Source organism: Lytechinus pictus, chromosome 18 (genome assembly GCF_037042905.1).
Source record: "Lytechinus pictus isolate F3 Inbred chromosome 18, Lp3.0, whole genome shotgun sequence".
NCBI lineage: Eukaryota > Metazoa > Echinodermata > Echinoidea > Temnopleuroida > Toxopneustidae > Lytechinus > Lytechinus pictus.
Window position 1 is genome coordinate 1,094,307 of NC_087262.1, and position 26,400 is coordinate 1,120,706.

Genomic DNA, 26,400 nt, shown 5'->3' on the forward strand with positions numbered 1-26,400 from the left:
TATGGTGTCAATGGGGGCAGTTTCTGGTGTAGATGGGTTGTATGGTGCTGTGGCTGGTGTAGGTGGGTTGTATGGTGCTGTGTCTGGTGTAAGTGGGTTGTATGGTGCTGTGTCTGGTGTAGGTGGGTTGTAGGGTGCGGTGTCTGGTGTTGATGGGTTGTAGGGTGCTGTTGCTGGCGTGGATGGGTTTTAGGTTGCTGTGTCTGGTGTTGACTGGGTGTATGGTGCTGTGCTTGGTGTAGAGGTGGGTTCTACCCTACGGCCTGAAGACAGTGATTGAGGGTTGCCTTCACAATACCTATAGGGGACAACCGATATTACATTAGTCTTAGAAGGGGAAAAAAGGAGAGTCTATGTATGAAACCTCTCATGTCTATCTTCTATCAGAAATATTTCTTATTTCAATGAAGTTTTATATTCTTTCGATTTTCTTCCTCACTTTATTTTATTGCTAAGAAAAGCAGAAATCCTTAATTCTGCAGAGTCACCAGTTTATACATTTTTTAAAAATAAAATAGTTTCTCTCTTTATTTTACCCCTTTTTAATTGTTTTAAGGTATTCATATTTTATTTGCCATTTACCAAGAGCCTCGGATAGGTGGTTCAGTGGCAGAAGAAGAGCTCTCAACTGGATTCCAGGTCAAGTCCTTTGGGGTAAAAAGAAAAAAAAATTATTAAAATTTCTAAATATTTTGGGCAAATGTTATCTCTGAATATCATACCATTGTTAAAATTTAGAGACGATAAAGAAGACAGGAAGTTCCTAGGCATACATACTTCTCTTCTGATTTTTCCTATTTATTTATTTATTTCACATACATGATGAAATGTGATAGCCCAATCAGCAAAACACTGGTCTTTTGTGGAGCCCTTTAAAATACAAAGTAAATTTACAGATTATACAAAGAGAGCAAAGTTTATATTATATACTTATGTATATACAATAGAGAGATTAAAAATGATACAAAATAAAAACAAAGTTCTGTAGGTTCATTAACAACAAGGTTTAAGAAAATATAAGATAGTTTACTTGAAGATTCTTTAAAGCAGCATCTCTCTGCTTTCTGGCCTCTGCCAGTTCCATCTTCAAGATCTGGACTTCGCTCTGTGAGTCCAGGAACCGATCTTTGAAAGCCTTGGCCTTCTTCTCTGCCTGTTGCCTCCTTCCCTCTGATTCTGTCACCAGAGAGTTGATCTTAGCGAGGAGGTCTGCGCTGTCTCCATCAGGCCCAACACCAAGCTGGGAAGCCAGGCTCTGTGATTTAAATTTAACAAAATCATTTTTTTTCACTATGACGTATTTGGTATAGGCAGAGTTCATATTTTAACCACTCAAGTAACCGACACTAGCTAGTCAGTGCTCTTTTTGAAAAAAGAATGGTAGTTTAATCAAATAAGGACTGTAAAAAATGAACTAAAGAACGTACAGCAATCTTATCCTGAAGTTGCTGTTTCTCCAGGGATTGTTGCAAGCACTGCAGAAGCAGCTTGCCCGACATGTTGCCAGCTGATGTGTTGGGTGAGATGGTGGATGGGGGAGAAAGCTGGATCCTGGTGAGACCAACACAGCTCCTGTTCAGAATCACACAAAATTTTATTTTTTTGTGTTTAATGCTGTTATTGATTATACTAGCAAAAAAAGTGTGGTTGAATGACATTAATGTTTTTATCTGTGTATTGCTTGTATGTATGTATTTACGTACGTACGTACCTACCTACCTACCTATCCATTCATTCATTCATTTATCTATTTACATATTTGTTTATTTTTATTTATTCATTTATCTATGTATTTATTTATTCATTTATTTATGTATTTATTTATTCATTCATTCATTTATATATTAATTTATTTACTCATTGCAACCATGACAGTTGGATTATTGACATTGTCAAAATGAAAAAGTTACAATGAAATACCTATATAGACTATGGGGAAATACGTAAATATATACACTGTACATTAATATCAGGAAGGTTTAGTCATTTTTATTGGCGGATGGAATCTTTAAAATAGGAAAATATCGAGAGGTATAATAAAAGGCGGCGATTTTAAGGGGCTGACTTGTTGATGCATTGCATCATTTGGAAAATTTGTGAGCGAGCTAAGCTTGCAAAAATCAATATACTTTTTAATATTATTAATTTGTTGTGTGAAATATTCAGTTATTAATAAAAATTCTATGAATATTTTATTTTGAAAAGAAAAATAAAATTTAGTAATTTTGACAAAAATTTCCATGTGTTGGAGGGGGGTTGCGGGCAGGTTACCCCCTCCCTCCACACTAAAAAAAATCACCCCCTTCATAGGGCGCCCCCACACCATCGACATTGACAATATAATATAATGTTTTGGTTCTAAACTTCTTTTGTTTTCATCCATTTTTCTATCATCAAGACCGTTTTATATGAATATTATTAGCTTACATCTATGGGATTAACCATCTGTGATCTGATGGCAGGAGAAGCTGTCTGTGTACGAGGTCTCAGGACCCAGGGGGTAGGGGGACGGACAAGTCGATTGCAATACATCGCCAAAATATCTGTTTCCCGTGATCGAATAAAGAAACGGTTATCTAAAAATGGGAGATAGACAATAAAATCACAACAACAACAAATGAAGGAGGAAATGTCTTAACTGTTAAAAGTTAGAGTCTAGAATATTACCCCAATTAAAGGGCCTATACCTACAAAATATGCATTTTGTAGGCATGCAAAATATGCATTTTGTAGGCATGCAAATGATGCAAACCCACCGAAAACGGATGAGTTCGAAATAGCCTACTTTTGAAAACATTTTTATTCACTTTGTTGGGAATATACCGATTTTGTCTCCAAAATTGTTCAAGGACAAGGTACTTAAACATCTGAAGATTTGATACTGACCTGACAATTCGCAAACTCAACTTCAAAATTTAGGCAAACTTTGTCAAAAACTGTAAAAAGTTTGGCAGAAAGTTCTCGAGATCGCAAAGTTGCCAAGAGAATGAGGTTTGTTTACAAAAAAAAGTTTGTTACCATGGCGCGTGAGGGGTGCGGCTGTTACCAGGGCGTGGTCAATCAGATTCGCGCACGGCGCCGCGCTGTGTAGCGCTTTCGGTTTGTTATTGGCCCTTTAACGCTTATATTAACTACGCGCCAAGATCATTATTATTGCGTCATCACTAGTTTCATCATGCGATTATCAGCTACTGCGCATGTTACGTCACATTCACTGACCCATCTACATTTTCATCCGGGTCATACGGCATAAAAAGTTGCTGTGATAACAACTCTTTTTGGAATATCATCTTTTATTGAAAGAGCCAATCAAAAAGCAGAACTTTCACTGTTGCCATGGTAGTTGACATTCCAGCCTGACTTTTATCATAGCAACTTTTTATATGAAATGGGACCCTGACTGAAATCTTTCCTTGATATTCATTGGCTGAGAAGCTGCACTGTTACTATGGTAAATGTCGGATAAAATTGGACCTGTCTGAAAAACGTCTGACATGCATGTATTCATATAATACTCCCAAGCTATCAGCTGATACGTGCATTCTACTAATATGGTAACACTACGGGGCTCAGCTAATCAAAATGAGGATTTTCATGACAGTCATCATTAACCAATAAAAGTTGGTCTTTAATAAAACGGGCATATCAGTGGACAGCCTTAATCTCTAAATGCAAAAGAGTTAATCTGTTCCTTATAATCACACTCTTCTCGGAGTGAGACGAATTCATGCACTCATTTCTAACAGTGAGATTTGCATCTTTCTCGAAGGGATTTTACATCTGTTCGGAGTGAAAGTGTCTAAAGAGATCCACAGTTCACTCCAGAAGAAGTAATAATGCACTCTAAGGATATACAGTTCACTCCAAATGGATTGGTATCTAGCTACTATCACTCGGAGAGGATTGTGGTTAGGCACCTGATTAGCTTTTTTACATTTTGAGAGCACATTAATTTTGATAGATCCAAATCAATTCTGAAACTAAGATTGCTCTTATTTCATTTTTTTTGTGTCCCGTTATATTCATTCTTTTTATGCATAATTTGAAACGAGTTGTTCTTGACAATATTTGAAAGCTTGACTGAGGCTTGTCAGACATAGCAACAATAAATCCTGAATTCACATAATCCAGTTGCATGACATGCATAATATTCATGATATCAATCAATCATAACAGCTTATCAGTTTCGAAGAAAAGAATTAAGCACCCCTTTTAAGCACAGGCATATTCGATCAATCTTGATTTTAGTATAGTTTGAATTAAATCTGTCACACCTTTTACTAATACGTACCGGTATATTTGCTTGGAATATGAAGCCACATTTCTTGTGGCACCATACGAGTTCCCATTCTTAAATGATATCTGACTTGACAGATAGTTTTCAATTCCTAATTCCTATGTCAGTTTATCATTAAGCACTCAAGCCACTCATTTATCAATCCTCCCATGTCATCTTTATACGGAGACCCACGCATTCCCGAGATCCTTACAAGACCTGGTCGTCTCTTATATATCAATAAAGATGTAAATCTTTGTTTCAACAACTTCCTGAACATTGACATTTTTTCTGAAAACGAAATATAAAAATCAAACTGTAAAAATACCAAGACTTCCATGGATCTCGATAAGCAATTCGCGTTTGATTAATAGGGATAATGATTTATATACAGTGCGTATCAAAAAAGTGTACACTTTGAAAAAGCTCTGGGAATTAAAAAATATACAACATGTGGGTATTTTTTTCACGTATATTCTTGGGTTTGGGTCTCATCTATCCAATGAAAGTAAAAGTTTTGACAGAATGTTACACTTGAGTGAGTACTGTTCATTTTTGTAAAGCTCGCAGAAATATGTTTGAAAAGCTCGTTTTCACGCTGTGTCAAGGGGAAAAGGCGAAATCAAACTTACCCTACGAAACATTTCTCATACTTTTCCCTTGCACTAGCTTTTAGTTAATTGAAATAAAACGGATACATTCAAGCATTTTGTAACAATTTTGCCACCCAAATTAAATTTTAACACTTAGTAAGCACAACCTTTACCCTTTTTGTGCCAGCTGGATCTGAGGACATACCTGAACACAGCGTACCTACGGGGGGGGGGGGGCAGAGGGGGTAGTCTACCCCCCACTGACGAGCCACAACCCATACAAAGGACGTATCCCTGCTGCCCCCCCCCCCCCCTGACGAGCTTGAAGACCTTTATTGCCCCCCTGACGAGCTTGAAGACCTTTTTTTTTTTTTTTTTTTTTGCTTGCTTGTCAAATTTTTTTCTGGTACGAAATCCTTCATTTGTGATTGAAGACCTTTTTTTTTTTTTTTTTTGCTTGTCTAATTTTTTGGCGGACGGTTTTGCCCCCCTGTGAAAAATCCCAGGTACGCCACTGTACCTGAATCTAATTTTTTTTTATATCAGACATCTCCAGCATTTTTTCATTAAGTTTTTATCATTTAAAGTGGGTTTACATTTCATTTTTCATTTAAAGCTTGACAAATGATTAACAAAATGAAAATCAAGCCCAAGCCATTTTATGTAAATCACAGCTTAGTGTAAAGCAAATATCGTCACGATGGCTTCGGTGTGTGGGGCGCAATGGCACTCTTCAAAGTGTTTTAGGCAATGAAACAAATAAAAAAAGCTAAAAGATATTTTCATATCAATTTCACTAGCTAACTTCCATGTGTTGATCATGATTAAGGTCTATTTTTATTCGTATAACTATTTCAAAGTTCTGCGCAAATCATTTTTCACTAACTTTTCAAAAGTAAGTGGTGCTCACTCAAGCGGAAATATTTTTGACAGTTTATCGTCATTTGCTTAAATGGATCTGTGCCAATGTTAAAATGTGGAAAAATCTTCAGGATATTACAAATGTATAATTTTACAGGATTTTTTTCTAAGTGTAAACTTATACGCACTTTGTAGTGTGACTTAAGAAATTAATCTACGCTTGGCAAAGAACCCTATAACGGCTGTGCCCCCCCCCCCCCTTGAGAGGCACAATCAAATTTTGTCCTGCAAAAATGCCGTTATAACACAAGTGTGCCCCCCCCCCATTTTTTTTAAAGCGAGGACCTTTTTTATTTTTTGCTTGTCAAATTTTCCTCGAGAAAATGTGCCCCCACCCTTTTGGAAAATCCTGCCCTGCCCCTGTCCTATAACCCTAACTCTCCTTAAGAAATATTTTACAATCCAAATGACTCATTCAAGCATACTATTCAAAATAATTAGTTTTTAGATAAGCAACGAATTTATCAATGTACAGTGCGTCCCAGAAAAAAGGAAACCGGGATTCCCACTTTTTTTTTCTTTTCAAAGGCAAATTAATCATGATATTTCATTTTCATCATCATACAATTCAATTATTTCCCTACATTTTGATACAAAATATGTGACGAACACTTCACGCATTAATGAGCAAGACGAGTTTGAAATTAATAATGTCAAAATCTAGTTGCGCAGAAAAATTGGAAAAGATTGGCCACCGTGCTCATTTTATTCGACGATTGGGGGTCATTAGCATTTCTTTTATATTCATTGCTAAGTTTCTCTGATCCCGGCCTGAAATGATGTGCGTTCAAATAATGCGTGAGTTTCTGCGCAAATCGTTTCTAATAGGCTTCAATATTAATTATTTGTAATCTATCATGCGTGAATGATTTGTCAAGCTGTTGAACTCAAATTAAAGATGAGATTCCACTCTTACCGTAAGTATCAAACTCTTACCGTAAGTATCAAACTCATAGTACAAACGTGTTTAATAATTGTGAAATCTATCTCTGAAAACGGGTTTCCCTTTTTGTGGGACGCACTGTATATCCATATTTAGGTCGAATTGTGATATCAATGAAGATCCCGAAAATATAGCTAACACTTTCAGTCAATATTTTCCATATATAGGCATTAACCTAGCCAGAGATATCTATCCTTCAACAAAATATATTTTTCTTACTAATTCAAGTTCAATATTCTGCACACTGGCATTTTAAGAGGACATTATTGACATGGTATATATCCAATTTGAATAATCCTGATGAAAAAAAAAACGCCTCGATTTCTATCTAAATGGGCTATAAATATCTGAAATAGTCGATCGGATCCCTTCACAGTTATTTCAATCTATCGTTGATTTCTGGTCAGGTCCCGGTCAGGTACCAGATAAAATCAAACTTTCAAAGGTCAGTAAATCCACTAAACAGGTAACAATTTTTTATCTTTCAATTTCTTTATCATCAGCTGAAAAATGAAGTTGTTTTAAAAGGTGAACACTTGATTTCTTGAAATCTCTAAATATTTTTCTTCCAACTTTCATTTTGGATTTAAGAAAAACATAAGACAGAACACCCCTGTTGATAAACTTGGCACGCGCTTTCGACAATTATTGTTCACATTTAGTTGGCATTTCTGGACTTTCTGCATTTTCGTGACTCCAAAGGGCTTCAACCATTAAGCTTGATATCTTATTACATATACTTTATCTTTATGGGGTGCGCTGGAAGGCCTCGGAGTGATTCAGAAGCAATAGACAATTTGTGTCTTTGAACAGCCATATAACACGCAAGATATTAATTATGGAGTACCATAAGCGGTTTATCGGCGGGCCTTTGCTGTTGATCATCTGCATTTACGATTTTTGTCAATCATCCGATGTCCTTTCGTTCATAATTTCAGTAGGCCTAAAAGATTTTATTGTATTTCATTTATTCCCATACCTTTGATAGTAATTAAGGGGGTTTTTTAGTCACACGACTGATAAAATTATTGTCTCTTAATATACCTGCTATATAATTATGACTCATTTGATTCGTGTTTAGTAAATCTATTAAATTCCCATGAATATTGTTGGATGATACTATAATCTAGGAAATGTCCCAACAAGCTCCCCCATCTTCATCCTCATCCCGATCCTCATCGATCTTCTCTCTTTTCTCGCTTACACCATATAGGACCTCCGTCTTCTATATCTTCCCACATTCTATCTCCCTTTCTCCTTCTTTCTGTCTCACCTCTCTTCTATTTATCTTTTTGTCTTCTCGTCTTTGATTTTTGTTTTCATTAAGTCAGGGGTGCCAGTCAGTTTCACTCACCCTACTCACGAGGCCTGAAAAGAAGCCTGGACATGCTACATCCCTGTTTCCCCCATTACAGCCCTCCTAAATAACATGAACGTGGGAGAGGTTGTTCCGAAATCAGGGAGAAGCCTGAAGACTTCAATCGCTATAATAAATTTATTTACTTTGACGGGATTTCACAACAAAATGAAACAATTTTCTGTGTATTTTTCTCCAATCTCTGATTGAAAGAGAATTTTATTTTCTGTCATTTCTCATTCTTTATCCCCTTTCCCCATTTCTCACTCCTTTCCCTCTCCCACTCACTCTCTTTGTCTCTCTCTTCCTTTTTATTTCCACCCCCCCCCCCCCCCCTTTGAAGCCTCAAAATACTTCCATTCCTTTATAAGGTTATTCACTTGACTCAAATTTCACCGCAAATAGAAACACTCTGGATGTTTTTCTCTTCTATTTTAATCCCTTCATTAAAGACACTTTTATTTGTAATCCATCCAAATAATGGAAGCCTTGAAATAATTAGATTTTCAAAATTCTCTGAAAAACATACAGTTCACACAGGTATAAACGAATAACATAATGTGTAATAAAGATACATGTACATAGTATTTAAAAGACATGACGGTATAGAAGTTAATGAACATCTCCCTGCATATCAGAGGGATATCATTTTAAGTAGATGAAAGGAAAGTTCAATTAAAAAAAAGGGGGATTCAAATTACCCAAATGAGATTAAAAACAATTGAAGACAACAGAAAATTATGACATGTATCCTCCTCAATACAGAGGTTGGTTAAAGTTATCTGAAAAACTGTTCAAAATGGGGAAACATGCCTGGACAAAAAATACCAACATACATTTCTATACAGTTAAAAATACAAATTTGGATCGATAAACCTATAGCAATACATGTAGCTCAACAAAGCAACAGAAGACAAAATGGGTTTGATAGTAAATGCTAAAAAGGTAGGAATTTCATGGTTACAAGTAATTGATTTCATCAACTTACATGTTACTGGTTGTCTTGGTAGTCTGGAGGCACAGACCCTAATTTACACTTTAGTTAACAAGTTGGTCTTGACACAAAACTAGCATATTTTACGGGAACAGAACACAATCCCTACTCCTCTCTTGGACTCTAAAATTTCAGACTCTTTAATATGTGAAGAAACTGGAATTTCCAAATGCAAGGTCTGGATCACTTGGTATAAATTTATTTAACATGGAATATATTGTAGCAAGGCAGTTATATTAACAATTATCAAGGCATTTCTCATATATGCAATCTGAATTAAATATTACAGTCAAAGTTGTCATAAAACACTGATTTCCAAGGCATTATTTTGCAAAATGGTGGTTCAGGCAAAAGAGGTCATATTCACAATTATTTCAACAAACATAACAAAAAATAAATAAAAAATCGAACACAAGCCATGCTGTCAAATAGTGGGAAATTGCTATTTCAATTCATTTCAATATCTATAAAAACTTTAAGTAATCATTAAAATGAATTAGTCTATTTCATTTCATATTTATTTACCTACTTTTATCAAAACAAACCTTGTAACTTTTAGAATGATATGCTAACATGATTTGTTTTTCTAAAGTTAACTGACTCTCATGATATGCATTTTCAACATAGATTGACTGAAAAAAAGTTTCCCCCATAATTTGCATATAGCATGGATATGATAAGACTAATAAGATGCAATCTGAGATTCCTGATCGATGAAAAGCTTAGATTTGTAATGAAGCTACTGAAAATTAATTAATGGGTAATAGGAAAAGATAACATGAGATGTACAGGTACAATATAGTGCAGCATACCAAAATGATTATCAGATTCACATTACTTGACTGACACATTTTTTTTTCTTTGGATGGGGATATGCTTTGAAATAAACATTAACAGATCAAATATTCTAACAAGAGTTTCAAAGCAGAAAGGAATAAAAAAATAGCAAAACTTGAGTTGAGCCCCCCCCCCCCCCTTGTCAAAAGGGGGGCATACCCACAAAAACTTAATAGGTATTTTATCATATAAAACTCACAAACAATGAATAATAAGTAATACATGTAAAGGTCATCATTGGGGCAGATTCTGACTGGCCTTGAAAAATAATGTTCAAATCTTTCCAAGACAGACAGATGTTTTCCTCAATTGAGCTATTACACCCACGCACAGGAAGTCAAGATCCTGAAATTGTTTATAGGTCAAAAATACAGGAAGGGAGTTGTGCTAACAATACATTAATTTACCTCATCAATGATACTTTTTGATGAATGGAACTCTGAAATTGGAGGAAATCCCCACCATATTTCCTGACAATGTTTGGCAACCATCCTGTTTTCAGTTCAAACAGAAACAAAAAGTAATTGAGGGCATGTACGCTTATTGCTTCACTGCCACAGAGGAATACAACTTCTTTCTCTTATTTTTCTCATCCCACATGGTCTAATCCTATTTCATCTCCAACCAACTCGGCCATTCAGCCCAATAACTACTTTGTTTAATTATCAATGCAGGCATATCATGAACCAACTTTTTATATGACAAAGTACAAAATAACTTAGTAGATAAAAGTGCAAATGAGACAATATTGGCGTTAGACTTAATGAAAATTAGACTAAGTGGGCATTGGACCAATTGTAGTATAGACCAAACAGCAGTCACACCATAGACATCAAAATAAATCCAAAGGAGTTAATAATATTAACTAAAATGGCATAGATCTTTTACACAAAGCACCGTCTTCATCTACATAATTGTGCTTGGAAATTAGCCTCTCTTTATAATAGAGTACTAAAATTGTGATGAAGCTGTCAAGTTTGGTTTTTGCATTTCAGCCACTTTCATAACCATGACCATAGGCATAGCACATGATGTAAACCATCCTCAACTAAATTTGACATGGATTAGTTTGTATAGATCAAAGATATGGCCACATGAATACCTAATTAGTTCTAGTTATGAACCCAGTCTATTGTAATACACTGATTCCAAGCGGGCTAAACAGGTATTCTTGTGGACATATCTCACCGCCCCCCTCTCAAGGATCAGGTCCCACCAAATCTGCGCTCTGGTTGTTTTTCCATCATGCTCCACGGACACATGAAATGAAAAACATGAAATGCTAAAAAATATTCTTTTTTTTTTGGTGACATCACTGCTTAAGTACTCTTAAATATCAGCAAGGCATTTGGAACAATGCTGATAAAAATGAAAAAGAACAAATGGAATGGTGAATGAAATTCAGAGAATCACAATTAGACTCCAATCTTTTATAAAAAGAGAAAGATCATACATATTACAAAAACATTTAAATGAACATTCAACCTAACGAGACGCAGCAAACAAAAGAGTGCAGGGTTTTCAAAAAAACATTCTGAGCATTATGAAAAAAGGGGGAAAGACGAACAATTTGGTTCTCTGTGTGAAATATATGATTCAACATTTGCATACAAAGTATATTCTGGTACATCTATATGTAGGTATCACCTGAAAAGATGAAAACACAAATGAATCATAATTAAATTACTAATTCCTACAAAAGCTGAACAGAAATTGTTTTGTGATTTACTGCTGATGGTGTAACAAAATATACCATACATACAATAAGCAACATAAAGAGTAATAAATATAAACACACTGAATATAGTATAGATTAAACAGAAGAAAATATATTCTATGGTGAACATAACATTTATATATACATATTGCAAATCATACCAATAATTCAAAATTTTCTTTGAAGAAATCATTGATTGTCATAGGGAAATTTTTGACAATAGAATTTTGTTTACAATTACCTATACTCAACCTGTTAACCTACCGAATTCTTAAAATTCCGTAGGTGTTCTTTTTTTTCCAAGGATCATGACATAGGATTCCAGTCAATGGTTTTAATTTAGAATACAGCTTATTCACTGCAAGGCAAGAGGTACATCTACATATCATCAACAATCAATTCTGAGTAAAATAATATAATTATGTAAAATCCTGTATGAAATAACCTTTTTAAAGTTAATATTGTGTGCAAGAACAGCCCTAACACCATACTCTCACGCTTAGCAGCACATATGAGAATGATTCTGCACTGATGCTGTGCACAAAAGTGTTTTGCGAAGTGCTTTCTTGCACAGACACTACGATATATTCATATTTCTTCCCCTTTGTTTACCTGTAAGTCTCTTTTCCATCAATCTATGTGGAATACTGGTAAATGGTGGTATATTTACCTGACTGCTAAGAAAGCATGAATGCTTGTAAGCAAGCAACCAGGGGACTGAAGGCGTAAGGGCCTCTCCGAGAGACCTGATATTGAGGATCAATGCCTTACCAAAGGGCACTAGCGCACCAAGTGGGAATCGAACCCAGGTCAACGGAATGCGAAAACCCTTCTCTACTGACTGAGCTATCACGCCTCCATAGAGAAAAGTGCACATAGAAAAGCCTATACATGTCTGTATCCACACTACACATATTATGATTCATTTAAAGGAGAATAAAGGTTAAAATACATGTACATGTTTGGGGATTCTAAAAGCTGACATTTATATCTTTTAGCTTGACAAAACACACAATATGTCTTATTTTACATATTTGAGAAAATCTTACTTGAAATCAAGTGCTACGATCTTATGTGAAGCTGCATGCTGCCATTTTGTTTGGATTTCCAGGGGAGTGTGACGTTTTTGCACTCTACGTGTGTGATTGGCTATACTGTGGCCTACTTTCATTATTTACAGCTCTACACAAAACTCAACACTTGAAAATATTTTCAGTCGTATTTTCCAACTGAGCTAAAAAAATTTAGCCTATACTTATTTAATTTTTTTTCTTCAAATAATTAAATTTTACATTTTAATTGTTTAAGAGCATAAATAACATCAGAATTTTCACTTCATCAAATTGATCATCACGCTATCGCATAGTGAGCTGCGGATTGCATGTCTTGCTAGTCTACTGCCGCTATTATTTTGTTGTTTCATTCTCTCGCGTATTGTCTGGATCAATTCAAGCGTTTTACTTTCAGATTGTTCACCTCAGCGATTAATTTTCATCATCATATTTCATATACCATCGGTATGCTCTCTAGATTTGTTACTTTAGAATATTCTGCATGTCCTCCTTCTATTTCATCAGGCTGGAAATGGTCACTACACATCATATGATGCCAGCTATATTTGTACGATGATTTGAAGAATTTTCAACTTTTATCGCCGCAATCCACTTATGAAAAAGTTCCTTGTTTCTGTCTTGGTTTGTTCATACACCCACAAGCCTGGCAGTACGGCATGATCTTGAATGCTAGCCAAAGTTCATATGCCTATTAATCGCGGCATAGGTAATTACGTACAGGATACCAGGTTGAGCATTTCACGAGAATAGCGTGATTTTGTCATATCTTTGCTGGGGGTCGCTGGAATCCAAGACAAAATGGCAGCCTGCTAAAGACCGAATATACGCCTCTCGTAGCAGATGATGATAGCATTTTAAAAGGTAAATAACTTTTTTATTTGGGGGCCTACAGACCTGCCCTATACATCAAATTGTAGGTAATAATGTTCTCTATTCAATATTAATGTAAATATGCAAACTTTCATTCTCCATTAAATCATCCAAAGCAACAACAAAAAAATGTGTGATTTCATAGTCACTCCACCTCATGCACATCATTATTCAACACTACATTCTATCTGCTATTCAGTCTGCATGTCCCTATGATAATGAGCAAGATTAATCCAGATCCTCTTGTGGCTGAATTCACCTCCCTGCAAAATCTTGTGAATTGTGAGACATTCTTCCTAAAAAAAAAACCTGAATCTGAAATATCCCCATTTGATACCAAATTCATTTCGGCAAATAAAAAATTGCTTGAACACTCTCCACAGTAGCATTGTTTTTTGGTTAGTCATTGTTGCTCTAGAAAATTGTTTGAACATGCCTGCATTTGAATTCCATATTCTAGAACTACAGGTAATATCACTGGAGAACCATAGCGATTAAATGAGGTTTGTAATCACATGGAAAATTTATGGTGTTGAGAACATTGTTGTCGACCAACATAGCAGAAGCAATGCGAATGAGTGACATCACAATGAGTGTGCACGTATAATCTAACACACGAATGACACAAGATATATTGGTCAGATAAATCCACTTTGCCCAAGGTTATGGAGTCCACAGATGGGTTTTAAGACACCTCAACTGTGTCCAACTCCCCACAAGGCAGTCTTTAAAGGAATGTTTGAGAGGAAAAGTCATTAGTTTAATAGCTGTCCTTTGTTCGCAAGTCAATTGTTCTTGGGCGTGCATGTCCAATAAATAAAAAATAACGGTTGACCAAATAATGATAATATTCAAAATGTATATTGTGCTTAATACAATGATTCTAAGAGCGGCACACTGCTAGTACTTCCCATGCTTTAGCATGGCTACACTGACAAGGTGCTTGAGCATTCTTATTGGGTACTCATACACTACACACCTGGGTGGAGAATGGCAAATGTAGATAACTGCCTTCCCAGTGGATGTTGCTGCTGCAGTGGGCGTTGAACCCCGAGCCTTTTGGTTTACAGTCTGGAAACTATATTTCTTGCTTTGTCCCTATGAGGATCTACTTCCTGTCACAAAAGTCCTAGGAAAAGAGAACCCTGGTAGATCCTCAAGCCTATAGATGACTCAGATAGAGACTGGTCACAACTATCGCAATGATGATGCCAACAGCTGCTCTGGGGCATGCATGTCAAATAAATCCAGAATAAAGATTGACCAAAATCATTTACTTATTTCTGGGATTGTCACTATGAGGATCAACTTTGATTGCAAAGTCCTTGAAGAGATTCCTGGGAAGCATTTCATGAGACAAATTTACACTGGCAAATTGTTATAAGCTACTGAAATCCTGGCATCCGATTGGCTCAGAGCAAATTTGCCAAAGAAAATCACTGACACAATTCTTCATGAAACACTGCCCTGGTAAAATGTCAAGGCTTTTAGATGACCCCACCAAGATGAAGACCAATCAGGAGTATGGCAATGACGACGATGAAGATGATGACTGTCAGAAGAATCTTCATTCTGATGTTCTGCCACCACATCTTGTCGTTCACTTTACGTGCCGTCTTCTGAAATGTCTTCGCCTGTGCATAAAAACCGAAGTAAAAAAAAGGAGAGAGACATTAATAATGTATAGCATATGTCAAGTGACATTTAACTTTGTTGTATTGCATCAGTTACTACATCAATCTATGACGAAGGTCTTCTCAGGCTTGCAGCGTCAGAAGCAATTGCTGTTATTCCAAAATAGGTTAATTTCTCAATACTGCCCACAGCTTTTACTTTGATTTAATGTTAAAATGCAGACTGCAACCAATTATGATGATGAGGACGAGGATGATGATGAAAATGATGAGGATGATGATGACGGTGACAATGGTGATGATGATAATGATGATGTTGACGGTCACAATGATGATGATTATGATGATGACAGTGAAAATGATGACGATAATGATGGCGATAACGATGATGATGATAATGAAGATGCTGATAGATGATGATGTCAATGAAAATGAAAGTAGTTATGATAAAAGTGATGATGACAATCATTTTGAAAATAGTGATGATAAAAGTGATAATGGCGATTACTTTAACAATAATGATGACGTACATTATGATGATGATAGTTTTGGTGATAATTTTGATAATTATGATAAAGATGACAATGATGATGACCTTGAATGCAAAACCATGATGCCGAGAAAGAACAGTATAATATATTGCCACTTGGTCTACATCCACTAAGGAGGTGTTGCAAGAAAATATTTGCAACCAATTGCAAATATTCCGTTGCAATTTTACAACTGATAGATCAATTTTAACTGTAGCAAATGAGATTACACTCCATGTTTCAAGGAGCAGATAAGCAATCACGGATTTGCAACTAAATGCAAGATATATGTTTGATTTTAATAGGGACTGAAATTGACTTTCAATTGATCACAAGTTTCTTGTAACGCCTCATTAGTCTCCTTTCTATTTGGTCTCATCCCACATGATCTAATCCTAGTTGGTCTACAACCCAATAATTAAAGGGGAATCCACCCTTGGCCATAAATGTTGTGTTGGGAAGGAGAAAAATAAATTAAACAGAATGGTGAAAGTTTGAAAGAAATCGGAAAAGCAATAAGAAAGTTATAGCTGCTTTAAAATTGAGATCACTAATACTATGTAGATTTCAAATTGGCAACTGGGTAAGTAAATTATGACAAGGGGCAAGGACAACTTTCCCATAGGCCATGTACTTTATTGTTTGTTTTGTTTGTTTGTTTGCTTGCATTTATTTCTGCGTTCAAAAACACAATACAAAAATATTTACAATTACAATATACAAAATAATTCACAATATAAACAATGTAGTCATATTACATGATAAATACAAATAAGAGTGTGAGTATAAATTAATCTTTTATAAATGTAAACATATATATATAATGTAATAAATGAACGCAGGAGACCACCATCGTGAGCGGTTAGGCTTGAATGGATGGCGGCCTCATAAAAAGATTCGTGACTTAGATTGATATTTACTGGTCAAGTGGGTGCATTGCAGGTGCAGGTGCTGTATAGCAGTTGAGTAAAATCAGAATGTTAAATAGCGAATGTTGATATTTGAGTGAATGTTTTAATTTGGAGCGAGGGGTTGATAAGATTGAATGATAGTTTTCTTTAGAGTGGCTTTTAATGAGTATATGGTTGAACAAGTTTTAATATTGTTTGGAAGATCATTCCAAATGTCTGGACCATGATGTCGAATTGATTTAGAGGCAATTAACAGTCTGGGGTTAGAGAGATGAAAGTTTCCGGATATGCGTGTTGGGTAAGTATGGACAGAACTATTAAATTTAAACATGTTATCAAAAGACGAAGGGAGCAGATTGTTAATATATTTAAACATAATTATAGCTATTTGAATAGTATATAAGTCGGCAATTTTTAATGTCTTTTGTTTAAAAAATAAAGGATCGGTGTGAGCCAAATAATGCGATCCTGTACAAATGCGAATTGCTCTTTTTTGTAATTTAGAAATAGAAGTAAGTTTTGTGGAACCACAATTAGCCCAAACAACGTTACAATATGTTATATACGGGAGTATTAACGAATTATACAATAGAAGTAAAGTTTTATGAGGTAAAATAAATTTCAACTTGGAAATTATTCCAATATTTCTCGAGATACATATAATGATATGGTGCAGATGTTCATTCCAAGACAAAGCTTGATCTATGATGACGCCTAAAAATCTAGAGTGAGTCTTCCGCTCTAATGGTGTTCCGTCAATCTGTAAGTGAATTGGAGTATCTGTAATATGAGAATGTTTAAAATGGATGAAGTGGGTCTTTTTTGAGTTCAAGGATAGTTCGTTTGCTTTAAACCAATGTGAAACTTTAATCAATTCAGGATTTAATATGTTGTTTAGGGAAGTTATATTTTTATGAGAAAAAAATATATTTGTGTCGTCAGCAAATAATACAAATGATAAAATGGAAGATGTGTTGATAATATCATTGACATATAATAAAAATAAAAGCGGGCCTAGAATGGAGCCTTGAGGGACACCACATTGAACTGAAAGTGAACTAGAATCGTTGCCATTAAATGTGACATATTGTTTTCGATTCATTAAATAATCTTTAAACCAAAGGAGTGATTGACCTCGTATACCATAATAATTAAGTTTTGAAAGTAAAATATTATGATTAAGTGTATCGAACGCCTTACTGAGGTCACAAAATATACCAATGACATGCTCTTTGTTAGCTATGGCGTTTGTTATTTTATCGTAAATTTGAATTAAAGCCAAGTTTGTTGAATAATTTTTTCTGAAGCCATATTGATTAGAAATTAATAAATTGTGTTTGTTGATAAATTCATAAAGTCTATTATATACTATTTTCTCAAGGATTTTGGATATACTAGGGAGTAGAGATATAGGGCGATAATTGCTTATTTCATGAGGATTGTCTTTTTTAAAAATTGGATTGATTTTGGCGATTTTGAATAAGTCAGGAAATATACCTTGTGATAGAGATTTATTAAAAACATGACTAAGAGGGTTTGCAAGCGGGTGAATTATTTCTTTTAAAAGAGACATACTAATTTTATCATGCCCATGAGATTTTGAGCTATTAAGAGACCTTGTAATGTTGAGAATTTCTGTGGGGTTCGTAGGGTTCAAGAAAAATGAATGTGGATTAGGTTCGGGGAGATAATCCGTGAAATGCGCATTTTGGCTATTGATCTTGCTTGCAAGTTCGGGTCCGATATTTGTGAAAAATGAATTGAATGAGTTTGCATGAAGGGAAGAGTCAACTTTCGAACCATTTAAAGTGATATTATCGGTAGGTGGGGGATCTGCATTTGTTCCCATTACTTCTTTGATGATTTTCCAGGTAGTATAAGTATTTGAACTGGCATCTTTTATTCTATTAGTATAATACATTTTACGTGATAAACGAATTAATTTTGTTAACTTGTTGCGATATACTTTGTATTTTTTTAAATTGGCTTCAGTAGGATTGCGTAAATGTGACTTGTAAAGGCAATTACGTGTCTGTATCGATTTTAATAAACCTTTTGTTATCCAGGGTTGTTTGGGTGTTTTTCGATTATTTTTTACCTTTCCTATGGGAATATTCTTTTCATAATAATGTTGTAATTTATTATTTAGGAGATTATACGATGTGTTTGCGTCAGTTTCATTATATACATCCTCCCACCCCTCAAGTAATAAGTCTTGCTTCATTAATTCAATATTACGTTTAGATTCTTTTCGATATGAGCGTTGGTTAAATGATTTGGGGCACGGTAATTTCAATTCACAAGTTAAAAATATTGGTAGGTGGTCTGAAACTTCAGAGCATAAAATTCCTCCTATCATTTTGTTATTCATGTTGCTATGTACGTTGGAAAAAATATTGTCAATTTGAGTAGATGAATTTGGGTTGATTCTAGTGGATTTATTGATGAATGAATGGAAGCCGAATGAGAACATTAGTTTCATAAAATTGATTGAGTGATTATTGTCGACTGAGGGTAGGAAATTGATATTAAAATCACCAAGAATAAAAGTATGTTTATTTTCATTTCCTATTGCATATAAATATTGCTCTAGTTCCTCATAAAACAAATCAAAATTAGAGCCTGGTGGTCTATAAATCAAACCTATGATGATATTTTTAAATCCTGTGTTTTCAATTTCAATGAACAGAGACTCAGGGATTTGTGGTTTTCTCCTTAGTACCCATTCCCCTGGGGCAGTAATCTAAATATAACCCAGATAGTATATTGTTTTATGTCCTCATGAAAGAAAAATATAATTTGAAATAAAACTTTTGGGGAAAATGACATTTTAGCCATAATATGTATTGGAGTACATGGAAGAGGAGTCCTTGCCTTACATCACTATGACATCACACATGCGGCCAATTTGAAGTCTCCATGGGTATAGTGATTACAAATATTTACAACTTTTAAAAATTCATAACTGTCTTGTTGTTTGTCCAATATTGTTCAAACTTTCACCTATCACCTTGTCTGATTTTTCTTTTCCTTATAAAAACAAGTTTTTATTTGGGTTGGATTCCCCTTTAAGTATAAATGCCATTTAGCCCATTCAATAATTTTGAACAATTTTCAGTGAGGTTATCTTCATTTCGACTGACATCCACTTCATCTAACATGACTAGTCTATATGATAACATGACCTGTTTATGAACCAGATCCGTTTGACAACTTGCAAAATGATAAGTAGATACAATGGAAATTAGACCATCTGGGTGTTAGACTAAATGACCTTGAGACTAAGGGGCTACTAGACCAAAAGGGGTTTAGACCAAACAGTAATTAGACCAAATTGATAGGAGACCAAATGGGTTTAGCCCATGAATACAAACCATGAAACCAACATTACTACATGAGACTTACGCTTGCTTCCAGATCTTCAGTTTTAGAGAGTAGATCATCTAGTTTCTCTCCTCGACTCAAGACCTTGTCAATATTCACTGTCATGATGTCCTTCACTTCATCAACTTGATTTTGCAAGACGGCTACCTTGTCGTTTCCACCGCCTTTTAAATTGGAAAAGTGGTCCTACAAGGGAAAGTAAATCAAGGAGAATGAAGCTTCACGGTACACCATATAATCCTTTGTGGGCATGTTTGGTCACAATATATGGCCTCAATGTTTCAGCAATCAAGTTCTTTCCATCTTCCAAGGAACATTTAATCAACATGTTGGTCTGACAAGTTGTCAAGTCTCATAACTTTCCTTGGTTTTGATTTGCTGAGAAGCAGTTACCATGGTAACTGTCAGATAAAAACTACTTTCTTGGATAAAATGTCTGATAAGTCCTCTCATGAAACGCTCCCCAGGAGAAAGAGCAAATGTAAAGCAGTCAATATATAATAGAGGGCAATGACTGCTGAAAGTAATTCAACAGATATTCTATGTCATTATTTTTGCTTTTATATCGAGAGTACTTCTGGATGGTATCTCAGGCCTTCCGGTTGCTTAGACAATGTCTTCAAGCGATATCGCTGCCACTTACCATTTCCTGGCCGAGGACCGAACTGAAATCCCTCTCCAGCTCCATCTCTCCTGCGTGGTGTACCCGCTGGGCAAGACTGCAGTTGGCTACCTTACTCATGATCTCCATGATAAAAGAATAGGCCGTCTGTCTGCGGAAGTCCACCGTAGTGGCACACATGTAGGTGATTCGGTCCTTGATGACTACATGGAAAAGATAGCTAGAAGAGAAGAGAAGGGAAGTGAGTTGGTAGCCCTCTCAAACCAAAGATCATGGATTCGAATCCATCCCAGGGGAATGAATGAAGCCTGCTTTGTGTGTTAATGCACCCCTTCTGTTTCATAGATGCAAGCTCTGTTACAGTCCAAAACACTCATTCCCTCAGAAAGGATGTTAAATTTATGTCCGATGTACAGGAGTGTCATCACCTTTGCGCATAAAGAGTACACTGCACTATTCGTATGAGAGTGGTCCACCTGCACTCCCCCCAATCAGTTTTTATAAGGTCAGTGATTCAGTTCGCTTTTTGCCTCCCACACACAGGTGACACCAAAACAAACAATGATAACAATCAAAATTGGATTATTATATCTTCCCTCATAGAAGTTAGATGTACAAATAATCACGCTTCCTTTGTTTAACTCTATATTATCTAAAATTTAACAAAGACTGCCTAACTCTATGTGGATTGAGTACTTAAGCATGACTTATTAAGTTAAACTCACACTTAAACCTTTGCAAAACATCATCTGAAACCAAATTCATCTATTTGACTTACTATCATATTGGATATTTTACTCTTGGATATTTTACTCGTATGATGTTTAGACGAAATTGAAGTTATCATGGGTGCTTAAACATGACTTTAAGTCACATTTAAACACTTGTGAAACACACTGTCTTGAAAATAGAAACCAACATTACTTGAATAAGACTTACTCTTGTGACGTATAGACAGACTTGAAGTTATCATGGGATGCTAGATTCTGCATCATGGACCCAACCACTTGTTGAAAGTTGTGTTCATAGCTCTTTGAGAGTTCCACCAAGATGGTGGTCCCTCTGGCGATACAGCTGTACAAGATCGTCATGGTAACGGATGATAGTTGAACTTTGGTCTGGGGAATAGTACTTAGAATGGAATGGTTGTTGAATTGAACTTCCTTTGGTCACTCCAGAGAGATATGGGCCCTGTTACACAAAGATATAAAGTTAATGATTATACAGTATGTAATTGGTTTCATTGTTTCAATCTATATGTATCTGAACAACATTTGCCAAATATCTAATTTTACACTTCATTATATTGTAATTGGTTGTATTTTTTACATTAACCGATGCAGTACATAATAAAAAATAAATGAATAAATAAATAAGACCCAAAGATAATATTAATAAATTCAACAAGAAATGCAACTTACCGTTACTGCTAATCTCCCAAAATTAACATTGGAATTAAGTGTGGTATTTTGACATTGAAATTTTTTACAGGAAAATATATTGCCCACTATAAGATATATTTTATCCATGCACACCAATATGCAATATTTCTTACATACATACTCATATTAAAAATAGGTCAAGTATACATGTAGCTCAGCTCAACTTGGAGTGTTGTTGGCAATGTGTACATGTATACCCCAAACCGGAAGATAGTTGCTAGGATACAATAACTTTTGCTTGATAAAAGCAGTCTGCATTTGCAGTCTAAAGTAAAGACCCTGACTTGTGTATTGCTGTTGTTCCCCTCTAATATTGTATTTTTTAATGCTATTCTTGTATGAAGACCCGCTGGTTATGACTGTGTCTCCATACTAACTGAACAAGGCCTGCTGTAGAATTATGTTTGAGATCACTAATATTGCATTCCATTCCTTTTTTTTCCAACTTTAAATCCATACATCAAAAGCAAACACCTTTAAAAACCTACTGCAAGGAAAACAAAGGCCCCGTTCTCACTATACTTTCTAAAACTATACTTTATACCGGTTCAGGAAACTAGTTCGGAAAATTGCTTTGGTAGCGTTCCAATCTGATTACCTGAAAGTGGTTTTCAAAACCACTTCACATGAAGCAGGCTTGATGCTACGGGAACCCTTTCAGTGGCATCGCACAAAATTTGATACCGCAGCGTAGGCATTCTACACACAGTGTGTGGAGTAGCGCGCACAAAATGTGCAAAGATTGCTTCCCAAAGAATAGTAGAGTCCTCACGATATAAACCAGTTTAATGAGGCAAAGCGATCTTGAAAACTACATCACGATGATCGCCAGGTAGTTTTCCGAAACCGTTTGGAAGATCACTTCCAAGACCGCTCCAACCATTCTCATTACACTCTAAACTAATGTAGTTTCCACTGAACTAGTTTTAGGACAGTAGTGAGAATGGAGTCAAAATTTCCAACTGTATACAGATCCATCTTTTGAGTCTAAAGAAGTGGGTGTAACCTTAGATTTGATGACAGATGGTCAGAAAAACATGAGTACTGTGTACATGAACTGCACATGTACAGAACTTGTTTTGTGACATTTGATATGTTCCCTATTAAGGCTAAAGGCATTTTTGCACAACTGTAATACAAAACTTCTAATAGAAATACCTTAGAAAGACTATTTTCAAAGATGTTTGGTTCACACCACAGTTATATATGTTAAAATGATTCTATTAACAAAAACTGTAGCCCTTTTAGAACACAAATGACGAAAGTGTACATGAAGTTTGGCAAACGGTGCCAAGAGATGGTCAGATTAGGACAAAAAGCCAGATCCCAGGAAATATCCTGTGGCATTATGAATTTTCAGAATAACAAAACCACTATAATAAATTATGAACACATATTTTGGCAAAGAATTGCAATATACATTGTAAGTGAAACTACGAAGTGGGAAAAACATAGATCTTAGACAACCATGCTTCTATGAGGAAGTTTAGAAAACAACAACAAATTACAAGAATCTAAAAATATATACATTATGCTGTACATCCACAGAGTTAAAACCGATCTTTAGTTTCGGTATAAAAATCCACCAAAAAGTATCTTGACTACATACACTGTACATGTAATATGAATATATATTCCACTGTTATGATCTGAAATAGTATGTAACATCATGATAAATCAAACAAATTTAGTCATTTTACATTTTTAAAACTTATTTGATTGGGTGCCTGATCAAAATAAAATTGTTGTTCAATAAATTCAATTCATATCAAATAATTCAACCACTTAAACCACTAAGTAACAAAACTGTGTATCATTTGTGCTGTACACTGAAAAGCAATTGATGGCTGCAAGGTCATGCATGACTCACAGCTGGAACCAATATCAGCTAAGCACAAATTTTAAATCTAGCTGACATTTTATCAATCATAGTTTTTTTCTGATTAATTGCTTCCACTGCTTTGGGTTTTGACACTGACAATCTGCACAGCACTTTACCTGTGCATGTGATGCATATATGCAATGCATCAATAACAAGTTATATTTAATCAAAATAGAAGGCAACACTGAAATCAATTTTGAAATTCGATGGAAATCAATTGAAAGAAAACAGGCGTGTAAATTTTTTTGTCCTTTTTTGTGAGCTGAGCACCCATTGGCATTGTACTTGTAAATTTTACAATGTCCTTTACAGTAACTGCTCCATTTTACAAAATTTTAAGAGGAATTTACAAAAAGTTATAAGAAAGAAATGCATGGCATTTAAAATGCGTATTTGTTGAGAAAAATAAATCATTATAATCAGAAACAATATTTTTAAAAAAAGACAATAAAATAAATGCAGTATTATGATACATAGCTTTGGAAAAGGTTTTTTTTTACTAGGAAGTGATATAGAAAAATAAACACTTTATTGAATTCATATATCTCTGTTTGCCTTTGATTTATTTTTACAAAACCTGTTCTTTCATTTTCACTTTTAATTCTTTACTTTAATTGACTTCTTTTTCCTTTTGTTTTTATTTTAATGCTGGAGTACAGTAGCTTTCCCATTTACATGTACTTGGTAATGAACAAGTGAGCTATAGGAAATTAACCATTAACTGGCAAAATGGCAAATACAAAATAATTCAATGAAGTTTTCAAAGGAGACCCATGTATGAGGAAATATTTAAAAATAATTCACACCAGTGACTGGTCATCAAACCATAAAACACAGTTTCCTGAACTTATTTCACTTTTTCAGCTTTTTTTTTTTTTGGGGGGGGGGTTGTTTTTGTAAATTCAATTATTACTCTCATATTTTATACAACACATTATTTCAGAATACCATGCTACTATATTCTCAAACTTGACTGTAATTCTCACACATAAATGTCAGTATGAATTATGATAAAAAGGTTTCAAAAATACATGTATGAACAACAAAAATGGAGACCCAGCTGTTTACATGTAATATGCTGCGATGTTTGCTTGTAGTATCTGTAGTGGTGATGATACTGTAATACATGTATCTTGATTTAAGAAACCTAAGTCTTGAAACTATCGCATTATAATTGCTTAATACAATGTATGCAGCTTAGTTAGTCTCCCAATCAAAGTATGCTTCTTTCCTACATTAAATCCTGTTGGTAAAGTGTTAAATCAATAATTTCCTATTCATATTGATAAGATATGATACCACACAATATGTAAGAGTTTAATAGTATTGCAACATTATTTTCCTTTGAAATTCCTTTTATCACAACATACCCATTCCCAAAATTGACTTAATTGTATAATTTGTAACATGTTTTTGCATGAACTGTAATACAAATAATTTGCTGAATTTTTTTTTGAAATGTTTCCCCAAATCTATGAACTGGTAATTAATCACATTTGAGTCTTCAAATTATTTCCATCACATGTATAGGGTGTGTACAGTCAAAGCATTGTTACTCACATTAAATCTCCATCTATGCAGCTACGATCGTCTCATTAACAAGCAGATGGCTGCGTCAACATATCTCCCACTGAATCCTGTAATTCCAATAGGCTTTGTGTAGGGACCACCCAGTTCCAGCAGTCTACGGGTTAAAATATCCAATGCTTTGGTGACAGATGGAGTCCTGAGTGAACACGTGAGCCAATCTGTGCGTACGAGTCAGCGAGAGTTGGTCGTCATGGAGTCATTGCATCGAAGGTAAACTTAAACCAAGTGGAACTTCCTCTCTCTTGGCCAGCCAAGCAGTCATGAATCATCTATCATTTGAGATTGAGAAACATGGTTTAATGAGAGGTTAAAGAATCTTTGGAATAATTATTAATGTGTCTTAAGTGAGTTGATTGTGCTTGAGGGATTGTATCTGTACAAGTATACTACATGTATGTAGGATAGATTTGCAATTAGGACGTACTTAATAATCCATTTATAATGGTCAAAGTTGACATTCAGATCATATTAGGACTCAAACAACTGTCAACATGTGTTTCATTAGTCTTAAAATGCCCAGTGATGTAAGCAAAGTAGTTGTTCAAGGTTTTATATCAGGAAGGTTTATTTCTAATAGTTAATACATGTACATGTACAAGTACGTGTACTAAAATGTTTTTCAATATTACTTGGGAAGAAATTTGATTTCAAATGTAAATTAGAGAGTGAGATATTATGTGCATTTGGTCCTGTACAGTATATAATGTGCATGCCTTGTATCAATGACATGTGCAGTCTAATTGTTGCATGGGGGATTTAAAAATATGTAAAGGGATTTGTACAAAAATATAACAGACAAACTATACTGAAATACGTACAAAACT

General features: G+C 35.0%; 1 protein-coding gene across 1 annotated transcript; it reads right to left on the reverse strand.

Moving 5' to 3' along the window:
* Window positions 1-8,507: 8,507 nt before the first annotated feature.
* Window positions 8,508-25,846, reverse strand: LOC129281925 (vesicle-associated membrane protein 7-like). The gene is made up of 5 exons (XM_054917851.2): window positions 25,547-25,846; window positions 21,602-21,853; window positions 20,684-20,882; window positions 20,062-20,226; window positions 8,508-15,215 (listed from the first exon to the last, which is right to left on the reverse strand). The coding sequence occupies exons 2-5, from the start codon at window positions 21,751-21,753 to the stop codon at window positions 15,069-15,071; spliced, it is 663 nt and encodes a 220-aa protein (XP_054773826.1). The 5' UTR covers window positions 21,754-21,853; window positions 25,547-25,846; the 3' UTR covers window positions 8,508-15,068.
* Window positions 25,847-26,400: the final 554 nt, after the last annotated feature.